This window comes from Gopherus evgoodei, chromosome 11 (genome assembly GCF_007399415.2).
Source record: "Gopherus evgoodei ecotype Sinaloan lineage chromosome 11, rGopEvg1_v1.p, whole genome shotgun sequence".
NCBI lineage: Eukaryota > Metazoa > Chordata > Testudines > Testudinidae > Gopherus > Gopherus evgoodei.
Window position 1 is genome coordinate 62653488 of NC_044332.1, and position 13188 is coordinate 62666675.

The 13188-nt window shown below is 44.8% G+C and overlaps 1 protein-coding gene across 5 annotated transcripts in view; it reads right to left on the minus strand.

Annotated features, from left to right (window-relative positions):
* The window catches only part of ACMSD (aminocarboxymuconate semialdehyde decarboxylase), a 92272-nt gene that overhangs the window by 3285 nt on the left and 75799 nt on the right, over window positions 1-13188 (minus strand). For 4 of the 5 annotated variants that reach the window (XM_030580877.1, XM_030580875.1, XM_030580879.1 and 1 more), the window contains one exon: window positions 5030-5128. In XM_030580877.1, coding sequence (XP_030436737.1) covers window positions 5030-5128 — 99 coding nt within the window. Of the gene's footprint in view, window positions 1-2848; window positions 2895-5029; window positions 5129-13188 lie in introns of those variants that run through there. The other variant, XM_030580878.1, reaches the window with a different exon arrangement.

Here is a 13188-nt window from a genome sequence, read left to right on the forward strand (position 1 = left end):
ATGTTAACACCTACGATATGGAAATAGGATTCTATTAATAATGTTTCAGGAAATCTCTTTCCATGGAATTACCTGCTGAAGGAGGCCTGGGATGCAGGAGCCGAGAAATGATCTTACAAGGATTCCTCTGTATCTGTCTATGGGGGTGGGTGTAGAGAGTTTTCCCTAACTGTCCCACAAAATGAGACCTTCTTCCACTCTCGGGACCGGGTAGATTCCTACAGAGCTGAACAGATCTCAAAAGATCCACAAGGCTCTGTATCTCCATATTGGCTCTGGGGTCCCCACCCTTGTCTCCTTGGCTGCACAATTCCACACTGCTATATTGTTCACTCTTCAATTCCTGATTCACTATGGAGTATATTGTAGAAGCTTGCTGCACAGCTCACCGCTCTCCTAAGCCGTTTAGGCCCCAATTCAGCAGTCTATCCCTATTCAACAAAGCACTTAAGCACATACTTAAAGGCATATCTAAGTGTATGTCTACACTACGGGATTATTCCGATTTTACATAAACTGGTTTTGTAAAACAGATTGTATAAAGTCGAGTGCACGCGACCACACTAAGCACATTAATTCAGCGGTATGCGTCCATGTACCGAGGCTAGCATCGATTTCCGGAGCGTTGCACTGTGGGTAGCTATCCCGTAGCTATCCCATAGTTCCTGCAGGCTCCCCTGCCCCTTGGAATTCTGGGTTGAGATCCCAGTGCCTGATGGGGCAAAAAACATTGTCGAGGGTGGTTCTGGGTACAGCCTCACCCCTCCCTCTGTGAAAGCAGCAGACAACCGTTTCGCGCCTTTTTTCCTGGGTGAACTGTGCAAACGCCATAGCACAGCAAGCATGGACCCTGCTCAGATCAAGACCACAATCATGGACATTGTAAACACCTCGCGCATTCTCGTGCAGTCTATGCTGAACCAGGACCTGCAAAGCCAGGCGAGGAGGAGGCAGCTACAGCACCGTGGCGAAGAGAGTGATGAAGACATGGACAGAGAATTCTCAAACTGCGGGCCCCTGCCTTTTGGAGATCTTGCTGGTAATGGGGCAGGTTCTAGCCATTGAACTCCGATTTGGGGCCCGGGAAACAAGCACAGACTGGTGGGACCACATAGTTTTGCACGTTTGGGACGATTCGCAGTGGCTGCGAAACTTTCGCATGCATAAGGGCACTTTCATGGAACTTTGTGACTTGCTTTCCCCTGCCCTGAAACGCCAGAATACCAAGTTGAGAGCAGCCCTCACAGTTGAGAAGCGAGTGGCAATAGCCCTCTGGAAGCTTGCAATGCCAGACAGCTATTAGTCAATCGGGAATCAGTTTGGAGTGGGAAAATCTACTGTGGGGGCTGCTGTGATGCAAGTAGCCAAAGCAATCATTTAGCTGCTGCTACGAAAGGTTGTGACTCTGGGAAACATGCCATCATAGTGGATGGTTTTGCTGCAATGGGATTCCCTAACTGTGGTGGGGCGATAGATGGAACCCATATCTCTATCTTGGCACCGGAGCGCCAGGGCACCCAGTACATAAACTGCAAGGGGTACTTTTCAATGGTGCTGCAAGCACTGGTGGATCACAAGGGACGTTTCACCAACATCCACGTGAGATGGCCAGGAAGGGTTCATGACACTCGCGTCTTCGGGAACACTATTCTGTTTAAACGGCTGCAGCAAGGGAATTACTTTCCCGACCAGAAAATAACAGTTGGGGATGTTGAAATGCCTGTAGTTATCCTGGGGGACCCAGCCTACCCCTTGATGCTGTGGCTCAAGAAGCCATACACAGGCAGCCTGGACAGTAGTCAGGAGCTGTTCAAGTACAGGCCGAGCAAGTGCAGAATGGTGGTAGAATGTGCATTTGGCCGTTTAAAGGCACGCTGGCACACATTACTGACTCGCTCTGACCTCAGCCAAACCAGTGTCCCCATCGTCACTGCTGCTTGCTGCGTGCTCCACAATCTCTGTGAGAGTAAGGGGGAGACCTTTATGGCAGGGTGGGAGGCTGAGGCAAATCATCTGGCTGCTGATTATGCACAGCCAGACACCAGGGCGATTAGAAGAGCACACCAGGAAGCGGTGCGCATCAGAGAAGCTTTGAAAATGAGTTTCATCACGGGCCAGGGTACAGTGTGACTGCTGTGTTTGTTTCCCCTTGATGAACCCCACCCCCCCTTGATTGACTCATTCCCTGTAAGCAACCCATCCTCCCCCTTTAATTACAGCTTGCTTAAGGAAATAAAGTCACTATCATTTAAAAATCATGTATTCTTTATTAAGTCATTATAAAAAGAGGGAGAGAACTGACAAGGTAGCCCGGGTGTGGTTTGGGAGGAGGATAGGAGGGAAGGAAAATGCCACTAAAAAAATTTCAAAGTAATGACAGCCTTTTGGTTGGGCTGTCCACGGGGGTGGAGTGGGTGGGTGCACGAAGCCTTCCCCCATGCGTTCTTACACGTCTGGGTGAGGAAGATATGGAACATGGTGAGGGTGGTTACACAGGGGCTGAAGTGGCACTCTGTGACCCTGCTGCTGTTCCTGAAGCTCCACCAGACGTCAGATGGTGTCAGTTTGATCATGCAGCAGTCCCAGCATTGCATCCCGCCACCGCTGATCTTCCTGCCTACACCTCTGATCTTCCTGCCGCCACCTCTCATCTCGAGCGTCTCTCCTCTCCTCACGTTTGTCCCTCCTGCCCTCACGTTGGTCCCTCCTGCCCTCACGTTCACTGGCATCTTTCCTGTAATTTGATACCACATCCTTCCACTCATTCAGATGAGCTCTTTCACTGGAGGTCACTTCCATGATTTCCGAGAACATTTCGTCTCGCGTCTTTTGTTTCCGCTGCCTTATCTGAGATAGCCTTCGGGATGGAGTAGGGAGGTTTAAAAAATTTGCAGCTGCATGAGGGAGGGAAAAAAGAGAGAGAAGTATTTAAAAAGATACATTTTACAGAACAATGCTTATACTCTTTCATGGAGAACAACATTATTCACCTTACATAGCACATGTGATTTCACTACCAGGTCGCATTTTGCATCTTAATATTGAGTGCCTGCGGCTCTGGTGTTAAAGATCTCACAGACGCAGGTCCGGGCAGCAGAATTCAGCTTGCATGCGTCCATGGTAAGCCATTGTCTTCGGCTTCTGCAGCCTTCATATACACAGTGCCCTCCTTTCCCAAATACCAAGCAAATCCCGTTCAGTGCTGCTTCTTTCCTGTTAACATGAAGCAGCAGGAACCACCCCCCACATCCAATTATCTGGGATGATCGCTTTACCCCTCCACCCACCGCGTGGCGGGTATCATGGAAGATCACTGCTAAACACCCCCTTTCTTCCCCCACCGCATGGCTGGTAGCAGGGAAGATTCCTGCTAGCCAAACGCGAAAAAGCTCAGCGCCATTCCCTCCCATCCCCTCCCCCTGCTTGGCTACCTGCAAGGAAGGATTTCTTTTAAGCAACAGGCAAACAGCCCAGTAGGAATGGCCATCTCTGTCCCCTTAATTAAATTCCTGAATTTCAACCAGGTTACCATGAACGATATCACTCTCCTGAGGATAACATAGCGAGATAAAGAACGGATGTTGCTTGAATGCCAGCAATCACCAGGACCATTAGCAGCTAGGCTTTGTCATGCAATGATACCCGATTACTTGCTACATGCATGGCGTGGTCAAGTGTCCTACCATGGTGGATGGAATAAGGCTGCCCTGCCCAGAAACCTTCTGCAAAGGCTTTTGGAGTACCTTCAGGAGAGCTTCATGGAGATGTTCCTGGAGGATTTCCGCTCCATCCCCAGACATGTTAACAGACTTTTCCAATAACTGTACTGGCCGCGAATGCATCCCAAGTCCTCAGGGCAAATTAATCATTAAAAAACACTTGGTTTTAAACCATGTTTTATATTTACAAAGGTACACTCACCAGAGGTTGCTTCCATGGCTTCATTGTCTGGGCTAGTGGCTTGGGAGGGCTGGGAGGGTAATTCCATCTGGGTGAGAAAAAGCTCCTGGCTGTTGGGGAGAACGGAGTGCTGTGTGCTCTCTGCAAGCTCATCTTCCTCTTCCTCCTCCTCATCTTTCCCGTCCGCAGAATCCTCAGCCATGCTGAGATTACCACCCCCACCTCGGAATCCATGGACAGGGGTGGGGAACTGGTGGCGGACCCCCCTAGAATTGCATGCAGCTCAGCGTAGAAGCGGCATGTTTTCGGCCCTGCCCCGGACCTTCTGTTTGCTTCTTTGGTTTTCTGGTAGACTTGTCTGAGCTCCTTAACTTTCACACGGCACTGCACTGAGTCCCTGGTGTGGCCTTTCTCCATCATGGCTTTGTAAATTTTTTCAAATGTTTTTTCATTTCGTCTTTTGGAATGGAGTTCTGTTAACACGGAATCCTCTCCCCATATAGCGATCAGATCCAGTACCTCCTGTGCGGTCCATGCTGGAGCCCTTTTTCGATTCTCAGGAGACTGCATTGTTACCTGTGCTGATGAGCTCTGCGTGGTCACCTGTGCTGGTGAGCTCTCCACGCTGGCCAAACAGGAAATGAAATTCAAAAGTTCGTGGGGCTTTTCCTGTCTACCTGGCCAGTGCATCCGAGTTCAGATTGCTTTCCAGAGCGGTCACAGAGGTGCACTCTGGGATACCGCCCGGAGGCCAATACCATCGATTTGCGGCCACACTAACCCTAATCCGACATGGCAATACCGATTTCAGCGCTACTCCTTTCGTCGGGGAGGAGTACAGAAACTGGTTTAAAGAGCCCTTTATATCGATATAAAGGTCCTCGTTGTGTGGACGGGTGCAGGGTTAAATCGGTTTAACGCTACTAAATTCGGTTTAAACGCGTAGTGTAGACCAGGCCTAAATCAAGCACGTGCATGTGCTTTCAGTGCTGTGGGGAACTGATTCTTAAAGACTAATCCCATACCCTCTGAGGTTAATGGAAAACTCTCATTGACTTCTTAGGGCCTTGGGTCAGGCCCTAAAAATGGAAGCTTAAAAACTGAAATAAAAAAATGTAAAGAATTTTACCTTTAGTCCACTATCAAACTCTTCCATAGAATCAATCAGTTTTCCAGGTTCTAGTTCCCCTAGTGGAAAAGGGTAATCTGTTCCCAAAAGAACTTTGTCCTGCAAACAGAGAAACAAATTGGGCGTTTCATAAAAGAGCTGCACATCCTCTGTGGGGTTCTTAAAAACAGTATAAAATGATGAGTATATGCCGCACAGATTTTCTGTGGTATCTGTTTCAATCATTTTTAAGATTCTAAATTTTGTTTTCTGAAAAAAACCCAACCCCCAAAAAAGAACACTTCCCAAGGTTTCCTGTATTTTGTACAAATTTGAATGAACAGATTTTTGGATAACCCAAGAATGATGATTTTAAGGGCTAGCTATGCTTGGGTGTATTTTCATCACGATACATGGAAAGTTCAAAATGTAAATCCTTGGCATATGGAAAGAACATATATCCCTTTGCAGGAATGTGTTGAACAATGAAACACTTCCTAGTTTGGTTAACTGAAGTAATCTCATATTGCCTTGAAATGTATAAAACAAAGTATCCAACACTCATCTTCTTTGGGTTCTGACCTGGGTTGACTGCAATACCGTGATTCATAATGGGGTCATGACCAGGTGGTCCTATAGTTAAGTTGCCTGTAAAGGGGAAAAGATGGGTTTTTTTCCTTTATGGTATGTAAAGAACATCTGAAAGCTTAGTTTTATTTCTGCTTGATTTTCCCATTATAAATCCATATCTTGTGTAACTTGAAAGATTCTGCGGTAATTGGAAAACTAATGGAACTAGGACATTGTAAGAGACCAGAGACTAAAAGCTGTGCAATTGAGAGGGAGAGAGATTTTTAAGCTGTTTAAAACCCCCTTTTGATCAGATGGTTTCCCCAGTTTGCTCTATATGTAGTCCACACTAACTTTACCAAGTGAAAACTTACTGCCTTCCTCGGCTTGGTATTATTCATATAAAGGAACTAGTATAAAGTGCAGCCCAAACCTTCACCCTGGGTTTGGCTGCTCCAGAATGCCCTTTAGGAATCTGGTCAGTTTACATCTTGGGTATTCTAAAAAAGAGAGCACCATTCCTTATTCTTGGTTGAGCCATCTGCAAAAATGAGTCAGAAAACCACACACATTTTCCAGCAGGATCAGCTTCTGTTATGGTACAGTGTCAGGCAAAAACTGACAACTTGTTGCACACCTATTTAACTCTGATGTTTAAAGAACAATTGAGAGCAAAATGTAAAAAGAGCCAACCTTTCTGTCTCATCAAGCCTGGTAAGAGAGCTTATATACATGCATCTCTAAGAAGTCAGAAGTCCTCCAGAGACTACCAGATTTGATATTCCAGGATGGAATCAAATCACACACATGGAGATCTGGGAAATCTGGGCTATATTTACACTATGGACCTTACAGCAACATAAATGTATCACTGCAGCTGTACCATTGCAAAATCTCCTGTTTAGCCTCTCTGTGCTGTTAGGAGAAAGTTCTCCCACCGGCATAATTAAACCACCCCTAACAAGCAGTGGCACATATGTTGGCAGGAGAGTGTCTCCCGCTGACTTAGCACTGTCCATACCATACCTGTGCTCTTATGGTTAGGGGAGTGTTTTTTTTTCACACCCTGACCAACAAAAAATTTACCGACAAAAGTGCTAGTGTAGACATAGCCTTAGAGTGTCATTGTTCAATACAAGGTGGAACAGATTATTTTACCATAAGCAGTTAACACATATCAGGGGACCATTCAGTGTGAAGTAGCCCATTAACAGCCCTCCAGTCATAGAGAGGAAAGGAGGTGGGAGGGAAGCAGCTAGGTGTGTGTGTGTTGTTAGTGGGTTACAGATTGTTGTAATAAGATTGGCTTAGCAGTGATACTCTGAATTAATTTCCCAGACCTGAAAAAGAATTCTGTGTAAGCTCAAAAGCTTGTCTCTCTCACCAACAGAAGTTGGCCCAATAAAAGATATTACCACACCGACTTTGTCTCTCTAATGTCCTGGGGTCAACACAGTTACAACAACACTGCATATATTTTTAGAGTCAGAGTTTTAGAGCCAGAAAGGACCACTAGATCATCTAGTCTGACCTCCTGTATATCACAGGACATCAGCACCACCCAGCATCTGCATACTAAATCCAACAACCACTACTTTGGAATGCTTGGGGTTGGCAGTATTAAAACAAAGCCATGAAGCATGTTCTCAGGTGTTTTAGGATAGGATTTATTTTATTTGCCAAATGCTGCTTAATTTTTTCTGTGTCCAGTAGGTGTCACCCTGGGGTCTCTGAAAGAATCTGTACAAGAAGATACATGAAAGTGTAGAATCTGCAAATTGGTTGTATTTTGTATGTGTGCATCTGCTTCACTACAAAAACCTTGGGGTCAAATTAGAATAGGAGAATGTATACCTTTTTTGTCTGCTAATACAATTTCTGAGAACAGTTTACATGAGAAACGTATTAGGGTCTGTGTATTTAAACACCTCAGGATGCTACTTGATTTACAGTATGTTTACTGATATTGGGACATTTTCTGCTCCAGAATACACACCTAGGAGAGAAACATCATTTCTTCTGTGTGCAGCATAAAATACTGTACAATATTATTAGATGGATTTATTTGGAAAGGAGAATGAAATTTAGTGTGTCAGATAAGCTCAACCAATCTAGGGAGATTCTTACATCTTTATTTAAGGTTCCTTATGTGGGCCAGAGCAGAAGAAAGTCTGATGCGCTGGTTTTTGTTCCTCTCTCACTAGAATCTCTGGTGTAAACTATCCTAATTTAGCTTTTGTTGTTAGTTTCCTCTGATTTAAAGTATTTTACAGCTGATCACACTACTGCCAATGAACTAATCTGATGAACTGCTGATAAATAAGGACCTTTGGGAACATTGTGGCTCTGCCACTGATTTGCTGAATGGCTTTGGACAACTCAGCTTCTCTGTGCCTTGGTTTTATCACCGTCTATAAAATGGTGACTGTAATGCCTATTCACAATCACCTCCCTCCCAGAAGTATAGTGAGGATTCATTAGGTAATGTTTGTAAAGCACTTTGCAGATGTATGGGACTCTTAAGTCTTAACATGTTATTTATTAATTATTATCTAGAAGCATGGCCTAAATTCTTTTTCTCACTGAGAATTTGTAGTTTGACATATGAATAGATCCACTTAACACTGCAGCTCTGCTTTAAATAAGACATAGATTGCAGATAGGGCTGTCAAACAATAAAAAAATTAATCGCAATTAATCATGAGATTAAAAAATCACGATTAACCGTAGTTTTAATTGCACTGTTAAACAATAATAGAATACCATTTATCTAAATATTTTTGGATGTTTTCTACATTTTCAAATATACTGATTTCAATTACAACACAGAATACAGAGTGTACAGTGCTTATCTGATCTTATGTTTGATTACAAATATTTGCACTGTAAAAAGGTTAAAACAAAAGAAATAGTATTTTTTGACTCACCTCATACAAATACTGTAGTGCGATCTCTATCGCAAAAGTGCAACTTACAAATATGGAATTTTTTTTGTTACATAATTGCACTAACAAAACAAAACAATATAAAACTTTAGAGCCTACAAGTCAATTCAGTCCTTCTTGTTCAGCCAATTGCTAAGACAAACAAATTTGTTTACATTTACAGGAGATAATGTTGCTTGCTTCTTATTTACTATGTCACCTGCAAGTGAGAACAGGCATTTGCATTGCACTGTTGTAGCGGATGTTGCACAGCATTTATGTGCCAGATATGCTAAACATTTGTATGCTCCCTCATGCTTTGGCCATTATTCCAGAGGACATGCTTCCATGCTGATTATGGGTTCTGCTTGATAATGATCCGAAACAGTGCAGACTGATGCACGTTCATTTTCATCATCTGAGTCAGATGCCACCAACAGAAGGTTGATTTCTTTTTTGGTGGTTTGGGTTCTGTAATTTCTGCATCAGAGTGTTGTTTTTTTAAGACTTCTGACAGCATGTTCCACACCTTGTCCCTCTCAGATTTTGAAAGGCACTTCAGATTCTTAAACATTGGGTCGAATGTTGCAGCTATTTTTAGAAACCTCACATTGATTCCTTCCTTGCATTTTGTCAGATCTGCAGCGAAAGTATTCTTAAATTGAACAACTAGGTCATCATCTGAGACTGCCATAACATGAAATATATGACAGAATGCGGGTAAAACCACAGAGCAGGAGACATACAATTCTCCTCCAAGGGGTTCAGTCACAAATGTAATTAATGCATTTTTTTTTTTAACAAGCATCATCAGCACGGAAGCATGTCCTCTGGAATGGTGGCCGAAGCATGAAGGGTCATATGAATGTTTAGCATATTTGGCAACGCCAGCTACAAACAGGGCTGTCGGGGGTGGGGGGCAAGAGGGGCAATTTGCCCCAGGCCCTGGGCCCCGCAGGGGCCCCCCACAAGAGTTTTTAGGGGCCACGGAAAACTCTCGCATGGCCTGGGCCCCTGGAGCTGCTTCCGTTCCGGGTCTTCAGCAGCAATTTGGCGCCGGGGGGTGGTCCTTCCACCCCAGAACCTGCTGCCAAAGTGCCAGGTCTTTGGTGGCAATTCGGCAGAGGGGCCCCCCACCGCTGAAGACCCCAGGCCCCCTGAATCCTCTGGGCAGCCCTGGCTACAAAAGTGCCATGCCTGTTCTCACTTTCTGGTGACGTTGTAAATAAGAAGTGAGCAGCATTATCACCTGTTAGTGTAAACAACCTACATTGATGACATCTTCATCATCTGGACCCATGGGAAGGAGACTCTGGAAAAATTCCACCATGATTTCAACAGCTTCCACCCCACCATCAACCTCAGCCTGGACCAATCTACACGGGAGGTCCACTTTCTTGACACCACGGTGCAAATAAGTGATGGTCACATTAACACCACCCTATATCGAAAACCCACCGACCGCTATGCCTACCTTCATGCCTCCAGCTTCCATCCCGGGCACATCACACGATCCATTGTCTACAGCCAAGCACTGAGGTACAACCGCATCTGCTCTAACCCCTCAGACAGAGACCAACACCTACAAAATCTCCACCAAGCATTCTCAAAACTACAATACCCGCATGAGAAAATAAGGAAACAGATCAACAGAGCCAGACGTGTACCCAGAAGCCTCCTACTGCAAGACAAACCCAAGAGAGAAACCAACAGGACTCCACTGGCCATCACATACAGCCCCCAGCTAAAACCCCTCCAACGCATCATCAAGGATCTACAACAAATCCTGGACAATGATCCCACACTTTCACAGGCCTTGGGTGGCAGGCCAATCCTTGCCCACAGACAACCTGCCAACCTGAAACATATTCTCACCAGTAACTGCACACCACACCATAATAACTCTAGCTCAGGAACCAATCCATGCAACAAACCTCGATGCCAACTCTGCCCACATATCTACACCAGCGACACCATCACAGGACCTAACCAGATCAGCCACACCATCACTGGTTCATTCACCTGCACATCCACCAATGTAATATACGCCATCATATGCCAGCAATGCCCCTCTGCTATGTACATCGGCCAAACTGGACAGTCTCTACGGAAAAGGATAAATGGACACAAATCAGACATTAGGAATGGCAATATACAAAAACCTGTAGGAGAGCACTTCAACCTCCCTGGCCACACTATAGCAGACCTTAAGGTGGCCATCCTGCAGCAAAAAAACTTCAGGACCAGACTTCAAAGAGAAACTGCTGAGCTTCAGTTCATCTGCAAATTTGACACCATCAGCTCAGGATTGAACAAAGACTGTGAATGGCTTGCCAATTACAGAACCAGTTTCTCCTCTCTTGGTTTTCACACCTCAACTGCTAGAACAGGGCCTCATCCTCCCTGATTGAACTGACCTCGTTATCTCTAGCTTGCTTGCTAGCACACATATATATACCTGCCCCTGGATTTTTCCATTACATGCATCTGAGGAAGTGGGTATTCACCCACGAAAGCTCATGCTCCAAAAGGTCTGTTAGTCTATAAGGTGCCACAGGATTCTTTGCTGCTTTTACAGATCCAGACTAACACGGCTACCCTCTGATACTCTAGAGTCTGGTGATTTTAACAAGCTACTTGGTCTTTACTCTGTCTTTACTCAGTGGAATGATAGCCTTATGATGTGCAGCTTTGTGTATAGGACTCTCCCTATATTATTTTGGGTGGTTAATTGTGCTATCATGTTGTTGAGTCTTTTGGACATCTTTGAATGGTTAAGTCTGTCTCCACTGCACAGATACTGTGGGGGAGCTGCATGCAGGAGTAAGGACTCACAAATGGAGGGTATCCTGACAGAGGCCCTGATCCAAAAGTCCATTCACTTCAGTGGGTTGTGGACTGTGCTCAGAATGCATAGTTAACTGTAATCAGTTGCTTCTTACATGTTGTTGCTCTTTTTCTCTGCCTAGTAAAAAGATCCCTGTGTCAGCTATACAATCTATTAATTAGAGATGTCTGGATATCTAGTGGTGAAAGTTGGTAATTAACTAGCTTTTTAGTATTTGATGGAGAGAAAACATTGGCCACGGTGTGCCTCTGAGATCTGTATGTGGAAGGAGCCCTTGTGGAAGCAACCCCCTCTTCCCTGGGGAGGGCACTGTGAGGGTCCAGTGAAACATGTTGGGAGGGAGCAAGCAGTGGCTGGGACAAGGAAGGAGAAGGCATAGGCTGTATTTACAGTGCCCCTCCATGGTGGAGATTCCCCTGCCAGATGCAGAAGCCTTGTGTGGGTTCCAGAGACCCACAGCCCACTGATACAGGCTTTCTGTATGGATGGCTCTGAGCTCCTGCTAATCCCCTGGGATCCATATAGATCCCAGATTTCATGGAGTTTGGATGCTATCCTCTTGCCTGCTTCCAGGGAAAGGCAAACACTGAACCCCATAGAGTAACTGGGGAGAAAACTCATTTGGCTGTCTTCTGCAGGCTTGCCTGTGGAAGGGACTATTCAGTCTCACTAGTATTTGGGACATTATAGTTCAGGGTTGGGTTTTTTGTCCCATACTCTTATTTAAACAGGTAGCTACTATAATATTTCCTTTCCTTTCTGCCATGACAGTTAAAATATTTAGCATTTTGTTCTGTTTAATATGCCATTCAGGATTTTCCCCTGAATTCCCTTTAGTGATTTTCCAGCTTATTGCTTCCCAAGCAGAAATACAATTTATTTTCTCAAATAAAAGTGTTTTTATGAAAACACTTGGGGATTATTTCTTAGGGTTTGGGGTTCTTGTGATGGTTTTAACTCAGGTGAGTATTCTCACTGAAGTGAATTGTTCACAATCCATGGGAACAAGGACGACAACAATTTGCAGTATTGGGCCCATTATTTCTAGAACTCCATGAGGCAGAACTCTCAACTGATGTAGACAAGTATAGCTCCATTGGCTTCATGGAGATATGCCGATTTAGACCAGCTGAGGTTCTGAGATTATATTCACTGGCTGAAATCCTGGTCCCATTGAAGTAAATGGCAAAACTCCCATTAACTTAACTTCAGTGGGACCAAGATTTCACCCACTGTTTAGTCAGGTGTTAGTATTTTGTACCTTGTTAATATGTTTTGTACATCCACCTGCACTTCTGATCCCTTTGGCTCCAACTACATTACAAAAAGAGCCATGCTAGGGAACCCTTTTTAAAATGGTTTCAGATATAAACATGGTGTACTTCTCAGGGATGTTCAGAGGCTTAACTTTTGTAAACTACTTTGAGATCTTCAGATGGAAGGTATTTTGGAAGTGAAAATTAATACTTTATATATGCCAAATATTAGGATTAATTTTATACAATGAGGACTTGTTAAGAAATGGTCGAGTTTCAGCTGTGAATGGTCTTCCTTAAGTATGTCTTGTGGAAGGCCAATCTCAGTTGAAAAAGAACTACTGGATCCAGGATGAAAGTAGTTTAAAGGACATACTAGTATGCCAGAATCCTGAGCAGGGCGGGGCCTCAATGGGAAGAGGCGGGGCCTTTCAAGATTTAAAGGCCTTGGGGCTTCGGCTGTGGCTGGGAGCCCCAGAGCCTTTAAATCACTCAGAAGCTACCAGCTGCAGAGGTGGCTGAGAGCCCCAGGATTCAGGGATGAATTAAATGGCCTGGGGCTCCAGGCGTGGCAGAGCTCCA